Here is a 10,115-nt window from a genome sequence, read left to right as displayed (position 1 = left end):
AAAAGATAGCAGGGATGTCTGACTGGCTCAGCCAGGTCAGCGTCTGACTTCAGCTCAGGTCACATGATCCCCAGGTCCTGGGATCAAGTCTTGAGTCAGCCTCCTTGCTCAACAAGGAGTCTGCTTCCCCTCCCCTGCCACGGCCTGCCCCTCCCCCTGCTTGTGCTTTCTTTCTCTCTCTCTCTCTCTCTCTCTCTCTCTCTGACAAATCTTAAAAAATAAAATCAAGGTTGACAGTGGGGCTGCATTTTTCTCAGGAGGCTATAGGGGAGAATCACTTCTTACCTTTCCAGCTTCCAGAGCCTGCCTGCATTTCTTGGCTCGTAGCCCCCTTTTTGCACAGTTCAGGCACCCCTCCCATAATCCCATCTCTCTGCAACAGCCAGGGAAATTTCTCTGTGTTTATGGGCTCTAGTGATTAGATTGGCCCACTGGATAATCCAGGATTATTGCCCCATCTTAAACCTGTAGGAACCTCAATCCCACCTGCAAAGTTGAAGGGCCTTTACCACGTTAATTAACACATCACAGCTTCCTTCTGGTTGCTCCAGGGGAAACCTGTCCTTCGCCTCTTCCAGTTTGCTGAGGCAGCTGGCGTCCCTTGGCTCAAGGCCATATCATGGCAATCTCTGCTTCTGGTCTTAAATCTTTTACAGTTTTGATTCCCTTGCTTCCCTCTTACAAGGACCCTTGTGATCACACTTTTTAAAGATGTATTTATCTATTTCAGAGAGAGGGAGAGGGGCAGAGGGAGAGAGAATCCCCTGTAGGCTCCTCGCTGAGCGGGGAGCCCAATATGGAGGTTATCTCTCTCCATCCCAAGATCATGACCTGGGCAGAAATCAACCAACTGAGGCAGCCAGGCTCCCCTCCTTGTGATTATGTTTAGCTCACCCGGATGATCCAGAATAATCTCCTCATCTCAAAATGTTGGATTTCATCATATCTGCAAAGTTCCCTTTATCATATAAGGTAAACTATTCACAGATTTGAGGGTTAGGACATGAACATTTTTGGAGGGCCATTATTCTGCCTGCCATAGCTGACCTTTGCCCCCAAAGTCTGCATCCAACCCATATAAATGCATCCCATCCAAAGGTGCTCAAAAGCCTCAACCCATGACAACATCAACTCAAAGTCCAAAATTTTATCAGAATCTCACCATTGGGGTGCCTGGGGGGCTCAGTCTGTTGGGTGGCTGCCTTCAGCTCAGTGATCCCAGGGTTCTGGGATCGAGCCCCACGTGGGGCTCCCTGCTTCATTAGGGGTCTGCTTCTCCCTCTCCCTCTCTCCCTCCCCTACTCCCTGATCTTGTTCCCTCTCTCATTCAAATAAATAAATAAAATCTTTAAAAAAAGATCTCACCATCTCGAAAGTCCCAAATCTCATTATTTAAATTACTTGACGTTTGGTGAGGACTTGGGTATGATTCCTGGGGCACAGTTGCTCTCCCTCTGTGCACCTGCAAACCTACAAAACAAGTTCTCAGCTCCCAGATGTAAGAGTAAGACAGTTCTAGAATAATAGTTACAGATATGCCCGTTTAAAAAGCAGAAAATGGAATGAACGAAGGAGCCACCAAGGTCCCAAGCAATGTAGAAACCCAGCCAGGCAGGCAGCATTCATTAGGCTTTAAGGCCTGGGGATAATCTGTGGCTCCCGGCTCCATCCTATGGGCCTGAAAACTCCGCAGCAGAGCAGGCTTCCCTTTCCCACGAGAGGCACCACACATTTGCAGCTGACGCGTTTTATCAGCTGGTTTCCTGCCTGTAGATGAGCAGTTCTTTCGCACCTGCTGTGGAGTGTTCTGGTCTTAAATCATCTTCCTGAGTTCTTTTTAGTGAATTCCTGAAATCACTGTAACTTTTAAAATGTGTAATCAGGGGCGCCTGGGTGGCTCAGTGGGTTAAAGCCTCTGCCTTCGGCTCAAGTCATGATCCCAGGGTCCTGGGATGGAGCCCCGCATCGGGCTCTCTGCTCAGCGGGGAGCCTGCTTCCTCCTCTCTCTCTGCCTGTATCTCTACTTGTGATCTCTCTCTCTATCAAATAAATAAATAAAAAATCTTTCCAAAAAAAAAAAAATGTGTAATCAGGGTGCCTGGGTGGCTCAGTTGGGTAAACGTCTGCCTTCAGTTCAGGTCGTGATCCTGAAGTCCTTGGTTCAAGTCCCATGTCGTCTCCCTGCTTAGCAGGGGAGTCTGCTTCTCCCTCTCCCTCTGCCTGCTGTTCCCCCTGCTTGTGCTCTCTCGCTCTCTCTGCAAATAAAATCTTAAAAAAACTATAATCATCTCAAGAAAGATTATGTCACAATGAGCAGAAAGACAACCATGGGTGAGGTCAGTCATTTTGTGTCTGCTTATCAATAAAGAATGTTGTTGGGGGGGGGGGGGGGGAGAAAACTTTCTGAGAGAGGGGAAGTGACGGGGAAAAAAAAAAAAAAAGACGGCGGGGGCAGGTGGGGGATGCCTGGGTGGCTCAGTCGTTAAGCATCTGCCTTTGGCTCAGAGTCCTGGGATGGAGCCCCCTACCAATCAGGCTCCCTGCTCAGTGGGGAGTCTGCCCCTCCCCACTGCTTGTGCGCTTTTGCTTATGTTAGCACTCTCTCTCTGTCAAATAAATAAAATCTTTTTTAAAAAATGACAGAAAGAAAGAAATTGCCATCTTCACAAGTGTCCTGGGGCTAGATTGTCTTCCTTATCAATGGACACATTTTCATCTCCTCAGCTGAGCGAATTTGAAGAAGAGTGGCGAGGAGAAGCCACGCACCACGTGTCCTAGAGGCGGAACCAGACTCCTGGAGTCCCAATCCTGGCTTACCACTTATTAGGGATGTGACTCTGGGTAAATGTTTAATCTATCTGTACCTCAGTTTTCTCATCTATGCAATGGGTATGGCATCGGTGCATGCCTCATAGGATAGTTATGAGGATTGCATGCGCTTTTACTTGTAACCTATCTGGCACATTGTAGGTTCTGTATATGTGTTTGTTATCTAAATACTTAAATTAACAAAAGAAGATTATTTGGTGTGGGGTGCGTGATTTCTAAGAAGAAATAAAAAAGGTAAAAGGTAATAAGGACTGGAAATAAAATCAAAGAAAGCCCCCAGAACATAAAGTAAAAGAGTTTCCGTCCAATGCATAAGGCATGATACCATTTGTGGGGGGAAAATCTACATACAGACAAGGTATGTGTCTGTACGTAAACTCACAGAAATGTGTCTGGCAGGATTCTTAGCTCTCTAGAGGGGACAGACGGGCGAGGAGAACCTCTGCGTTATTTTCCACAGCTGAATCGTTACCATGAGAACATATCTATGTGTTCTTTGTTTTTTGGGTTTTGTTTTTTTGGTGTTTTTTTTTTTTGGCAAATCAACGTTCAAGAACAAAGCCCCCAGGAAGCAATGAGGAAGAGTGGCCAGGTCGCCATCTGGGAGTGAAGGGAAGTCACAGAGTAGATGGCATCAGAACTGGATCTTCAAGGAGGCATCGCCTGAGGAAAAGAGACTGCTGAAGCCAGGGCAGCCAGAGAAGAAAATGATGTGTTTGAGGAAGGGTCGGAATTTATCTGAGCAGAGTTCTGGCCTGTGTGGTTGGGCGGGGAGAGGAAGGGAGGGACATGTCTGAGATTGGGCTGTGGGGATGGGTTTAGGGTCGGTTGGGAAGGGCTGCTAGACACACAGAGGGGGTTGAACTTTGTGGAGACGACTTTTTAAGCCACTGTGGGGCATGATTACAAAAGAAGTATCCTTTGGCAGCCAGGTGGCAAGTGGACCAGACAGTAGGGAATGGTTGCTTGGGGACTGGTTAAGGAGACTGCTGCACTGCCCCTGAAGAATTGCCCCGCAAATGACAGAACAGGGTCTGCAAGTGACAGAATAGGGTCTGTGTAGGGATGGAAGAAGGGCTGGGTTTTAGAGAGAATTAGGAGGAGGCATCCACAGTACCTGCCCTCAGCATCAACTCCCCATTTTTGTGGTAACTGTATCCTGCTTTGGGGGACCACCTTTTGTCGCCTTTGGCCTCTGTGCTTTTGGCTCTGGGCTCCAAGGGTAGGACATAGGATGTAAGTCATTAAGGCATCTGTCTGCTCAGCCACCTTTCCTGGAGCACATGATCCCAAGCAGGACAATCAGGGACACCAAGACCTGTTCTGGGACATCCGCAAGCCAACTCCCTCCTGAGACCAGGTGTGAGACAATGGGAACCTGAAACTGCTCAAGCCACCGTGTGCCCGAGGGAAGGGGAGTCTATAGCTGGATCTTGGCAACATCCTTGGAGCCCCACATGAAGCTAAACCTTAGCCAGCTGTGGCCACAGACTTCTCACAAGCCAGTGATTTTTAAATTCAGTTCAATTTAATTTAGTTTGTCTATCAGGCCTTCCCAACCGACCCTAAACCCATCCCCACAGCCCAGTCTCTTGCCTGGGTGGCTCAGTTGGTTAAGTGTCCACCCTCAGCTTGGGTCATGATCCTGGGGTCCTTGCTCAATGCGGAACCTGCTTCTCCCTCTCCCTCTGCCTGCTGATTCCCCTGTTGTGTGTGCTTTCTCTCTCTCTCTGACAAATAAATAAGCGAAATCTTTTTAAAAAATTAATTTAGTTTGGTTTAAGTCAGTTTGAGTAGCATTTTCTGTTCAAACTGAACTGAATTAAGAGTATTCAGCATTTCTAATGATTAGCCCTGGGAACAAAGAGCATCTCTGAAATCTATTGCTCTTGGTCTTCTGGTAGTAAATAAGGACAAAAAGATGTCCTTAGCCACTGTCAGGCCCTCTTAGGGAGAGAAGGATGTGTCGCTCTGATTTGCTAAGTTAACAGAATTTAATAAGGCTTTCGAGATTCTGGAAAGGGTGGCTCAGGCCTGTGTGACTACCAGACTTTGGGATTTCACAGAATTCAGCAGCAAAGTTACAAAGACAAATCTTAGGGTCCAAATTAGAATCCCAAGTGGTTTGTTGTTTTGGTTTTCTTTTTTTAAAGATTTTTTTAAAAGAGAGAGCAGGGGAAGGGAGAGGTATGGGGAGGGACAAAGGGAAAGGGAGAACAAGAGACTCTCAGGCAGATTCCCCACTGAAAGCAGAGCCTGTCCCAGAGATCATGACCTGAGCTAAAACCAAGAGTCAGATGCCCAACTGACTGAGCCACCCGGGCACCCCCAAAATTGCCAACTTTTAATTTTGGTAAATAATCATAAAAGAATACATCATAAAATACCATAAAAGAAATAATATTTTTGATCTCTGTCTCTCACGCACACATATCGACACATACACACACAGAGAAAGGATAACTTTCAAATAAAGCATATCCCTTTCCAATGAAAACGTCCGGCGGGTTTGTAAAGGACACTACCTTGTTCTCACGGCTCTCTCTCTGTCTCAGGTACGAGAAAACTTTTTTACCAGCAGTGCCTAGTGGAGAACGCTGTGCCTCTCGGTAGAGCCCACACCCCTCAGATGTCATCCACATCCCTGGGATAGGGTAAGTCTGAGCTACACAGGCCCAGGCCTAGAAGGAGGATTGCAGATCCCAGGGAAAGGCCTCTCTCAAGGTAGGGAGGCTCTGGCAAGGGAAGCCAGACAGCGAGAGCATGAAGCTCGGAGAGACTGGAGGAAATCTCGTTCCCACCACTGCCCGAGTCCAGCCAGCCCTCTCGCCAGTCCACCACCTGAGTGGGGACCCCAGGAGCCCTGAGTACAGATTAGTTGCAGTGCTAGGTCTAGAGGAGGGTGCTGGGAGAGACTGGGGACTGTGAACAGGCAGGGTCCCACCTTTGGAGCAGCAGCGGCCTCGCTGGTGTTTCAGCATCAACAGAGACTGGGGCCAAGCTCCAGAGTGTGGCGTGGGCTGCTCTTTTGTGCCCTGAGGAAGAGTAGCTCCTTCAGCTCAGCTCAGAGAGGGGGAAGACATTAGCCTAAGGGTGACGGGATGGAAGTCTGGCCCTTCCACAGCCCCTTCCTAGGGCAGGCACTTACCCACCCAGTGAAGCAGGGTTCGTAGGAAGGAGACGCTGACAAGTCACCGTTAGCAGGCATGTGCACTGCAGTCGTGCGGTAACTATCAGAAAGTGCTCCAACTTTCAGTCGGAGGGACCTGAACACCCCCGTTTTATAAGGGAGACTGGATGGAAGCTACTGGCAGAGAGCCAAGACCCTGGGGCAGGGCAGGAGGACAACCAGATGGAGGGGCCGGGGGAGAGTGAACAAAGCATGGAGGAAGGCCAGGGAAGCAGGCCCAGACAAGCAGGCAGGAATGGACTGACAGGAAACACAGTGGGAAAAATACTCTCTGCACCTCTCTCTGGACACGGAGTGTGTGTACGTGCATACACGGACCCGAGAGCTTGTTTCTCCGGTAGTAGGCTCTGCTCTTCCAGAGCGTTCTCCCCGCTCTCTGCCCTTGTCAACTTCCAGGCCCTGCCAACTCATCTGTCTTTGCCTTATCTCCCACCCAAGTTCCTGAGAAACCCAAGATCTAAGCTGCTCGGAATGTCTGTCTCCAGTGAGGCCCTGAAAACCATCATCCCCAGCCAGTCTACAACTCCCCTGACCTTGAACTAGGGGTCCATCAGCTCGGGCAGAGAAGAGCAGGGGTTCCAGCGGTCTCCGGAGCGGCCACCAACAGCTCAGAACACTTTGTGTCTTCTGCAAGAGTTGTAGCTTCCCACCGGGAGGCATACCCAATCCCAGCTCTGGAACTCCACGACTTCAAGGTCGAGTGAGGCTATGTGACCTGAGATCCTATGATCCCATGCTCCTGGGGCCCAGACCTGCCTCCCACCATATCAGAGAAGCCAGAGGATGTGTGCCAAGTCATATGCACTGTGTTGTTTATTGTCCCATGTTACCCATGGGACAGGGGAGGGATGGGGAAGGGAGCCCTGAGGCAGAGAGAGACGGAAGGAGGGGGCAGTGGGAACCATCCATTTTCTGAACTCTGCCCTTTCTTCCAGCTGGTGATGGGTGCGGACTTGGCTACCAGCAGGACGCCGTCAGATACAAGCACAGTGTTGTGTGAGAAGGTTGGGCACCGTCTCATACTTGAAAGAGTAGCCGCCGTCTGTGGTGGTACGGACACGTAGGGGCCTCATGGTTCCAGGGAGGGCAGCACAGCAGGGCTGTGCCCCTGGCAACAAGGAAAGAGGTTGGACAGGGGTGGGAGGAACCCCGGGCCCCGGCAGGGACAGGTCCAGTGGGGCAGACAGCCCACATCCCCCATGGCAATAATGGAAGATGAAACTGGGTGGGTATACAATCCACCGGTCCCAGCCCAGCTCCTGGAAGGAGATATTGAGCGCAGCTCTGTGACAGTCGGCATAGGAGGCAGGTTCCTCCGGAGGCCTCTGGAGCAGACGCAGAGCGGCCGGAGACCAGGGCCAGGGCAGTGGGGGAGTGGAGCGTCGGGCTCGCTCCCCCACACTGGGTGGCCTGGCCCGAGTGTGGGCCACCAGGAAGGGTGTGGCCTCGGGCCGGGCTGAGCAGGAACAGAGAGGGCAGCGGAGCAGCAGCACCAAGACTGGGTTGGTCAGCAGAGGGAGGGCAGAGGGGGCGAGGTGCAGCACCGCCCAGCGAGGGGGTGCCTGGCCCAACGACATGGGCACGGCCATGGGGACCCCCGATGACAGCGCCAGCAGGCTTAGCAGGGGCCCAGAGCTATTGGAAGCCACTTTGCTCCGCCTGTCCAGTCCCGTGTGGAACCACAGGTGGGCTGAAGTCACTTGGCGGCTGCGCATGTGCTGGGATGGCCGGAACACGTATGTGAAGAGGCCGTCCTCCGCCTCCGGGGTCAGCTCTCTAGCCACTGGCTGGTCCGTGCACCTGGCACCTGCAGGAGACAGAGGGAAGGAAGAGGGCAGCCCCGACCAGGAGAGCCTGGGACCTCTCCTCTTCCCCAATGGCAGGGACGCGACTGCTGGCCACCAGCCAGCCACACTCTGAGCGCTCTGCCCACGCACAGAAGCTCTCCATTTGTTATTTCATCCCTAAAGGACTACAAAAATACAAGATGTTGCCAACTTCTCTCCGAAATGGTTTTACCAATTAATATTCCCGTCAGCCACGTATGTAAGAGGCCCTGCTGCCCTTCGCCAGCGCTTGGCATCGTTAGACCTAAATGTTTGTTCACCGGTCATGTGAAACAGAATCTTGAATGAAGGTACCTTGAATACAGAGGCATTTGTTTTATTCCCCCAGATAGCTTTAAAAAAAATTTTTTTTAAGATTTTATTTTTAAGTGATCTCAACACCCAACGTGGGGCTCAAACTCACAACCCCAAGATCAAGGGTCACACGCTCTCCTGACTGAGCCAGCCAGGCACCCCACCCCATGTATCTTTTTATATTGTCAGAAATACTGCATGATACAGTCTTTAAAACAATTCCGCGTTTAGGGGCACCTGGGTGGCCCAGTCTGTTGAGCATCCTACTCTTGGTTTCAGCTCAGGTCATGATCTCAGGGTTGGGGGATCAAGCCCCGCACTGGGCTCCACACCAGCATAGAGTCTGCTTGATATCCTCTGCCCCTCCAGCTTGTGCTCTCTCTTTCTTAAAAAAAAAATAAGTATTTTTTTTAATTCCACTTAAAAAAATAGGTTAACATCTGAAAGAAAAAGCGGCAGGGGTGGGGGGTTGGGAGGAGAAAGCATATCACCCAGGATAGAGGGCAGTGCTTTCTAAGAAAGGCAGTAGGCGTCCTTCCACAACAGGTACGCAGATAGGGGAAGGACTAGAAATTGGGACGACACTGTCCCACGCATTCTCTCATTTAAAATCTCACGATTGATCTATTCTGCGGATAAGGAAACAGGGTGACAAAGAGGAAGGGACATTTAACTACTAAGTGGCCAGGCTGGGATTCCACCCGATCCGAAAGCCGCCCTGAGTCACTGCGCTGCACAAAGCACAAGACCAAGGCACAAGGAGGAAGGAGCTCCTCTCTGAAGCAAAGGATAAGCCGGATTATGAGAAAGTCCACCTGGAAGAAGGCTTTACTGGTTCTGTTAGTGGAACTGCAAAACACACATATGGAGATGAAAGGCAATTTAAGAGAAAGTAGATTAATTTCCTGGAAAAGTTTCCCAACAAATCTTACCCCTGCATTTCTGGTATCTTTTCAAGTCTCAGCTAATTGGAACAAAAGAAACAAGGTTTGAAGTAGGGAGCAGAGGCAGAGGAAGAAGGAAGGGTGAAGGAAAGGGGCCCAGACCCAAATGTCTGTCTCTAGAGACTCTTGGTCTCCCAGATGAATGTCTCCCAAATGCCTCCCCTGAGCCTTGCACCTTTTCGCTTAATCCTGAGAGGTAGGCATTATTGCCCATTTTCGGGTGAGGAGACGGGAGATTCAAACGCAGACCTGTCTGGCCATGGAGCCCACGCTGTATGTACCACACTGCTTCTCCAAGTCGCCCTGCCGGTCCCCACCTTCATTACCTGTAGCTGGGAAAAGGATGGCCTGGGAGACATCCTCCTCCTCCCTGGGCTCAGAGCCCCTGCGCAGGAAGCCCCCCTGGGCATGTCTTCGGGGCAGACGCCTGCCTCCAGGATCCCCTCCTTCCCCAGCCAGTGTGGGGGGCCCCAGAGCATCCAAGAACAGGGCCCTCACCTTGGCCAGCACAAGTGCCCGGTCCAGCTCTGGCCCATGGCAGCCATGCCCACTTTTGGGGGACAGCAGCAAGAGGAGCAGGAGTGGCAGATGGGGCGACATAGCTCACCTAGCCCTGCCAACTGTGAACCCGCTCCCTGCCCTGTGCCCGTTCTGTCAGGGTCTGCCCCCTGCTTCCCCACTCTGCCCTCAGCATCCCACCTCGGGTCCTCTTCTACCCTTTTCATCCTGGTCTCCCCAGTCCTTCCCACGCCCTGCAATCCAGAGTGGCCCCTGCCCATGGCATTGAGACCTCCTATCTCTGACGCAGATGTCTGTGGCCCTGAGCCTTATCTTCCACTCCTGCCAAGTGTGTGGGGGAGGGGGCTGGTGAGGGTTTTCACCCCGAGTGACCTGACCCACACATACCACCCCTTCCCCTACACTCTCTCTCTCTCTCACACACACACAGCCACATCCCTATACCCAGCACAGAGGTGACATCAGGTGGGACAGGAGCCTCGGAGCTGGAGC

The 10,115-nt window shown here is 51.3% G+C and overlaps 1 protein-coding gene across 1 annotated transcript; it reads right to left on the bottom strand.

The window, feature by feature from the left end:
- Positions 1 to 6,793: 6,793 nt before the first annotated feature.
- Positions 6,794 to 10,019, bottom strand: INHA (inhibin subunit alpha). The gene is made up of 2 exons (XM_032857311.1): positions 9,431 to 10,019; positions 6,794 to 7,826 (listed from the first exon to the last, which is right to left on the bottom strand). Exons 1-2 carry the CDS (start codon positions 9,702 to 9,704, stop codon positions 6,994 to 6,996), a joined length of 1,107 nt encoding a protein of 368 aa, XP_032713202.1. The 5' UTR covers positions 9,705 to 10,019; the 3' UTR covers positions 6,794 to 6,993.
- Positions 10,020 to 10,115: the final 96 nt, after the last annotated feature.

Source organism: Lontra canadensis, unplaced genomic scaffold (genome assembly GCF_010015895.1).
Source record: "Lontra canadensis isolate GAN:19392208 unplaced genomic scaffold, GSC_riverotter_1.0 scaffold13, whole genome shotgun sequence".
Lineage (NCBI taxonomy): Eukaryota > Metazoa > Chordata > Mammalia > Carnivora > Mustelidae > Lontra > Lontra canadensis.
Note: the sequence above shows the minus strand (reverse complement) of the source record. Positions and strands in the feature narration are given on the sequence as shown.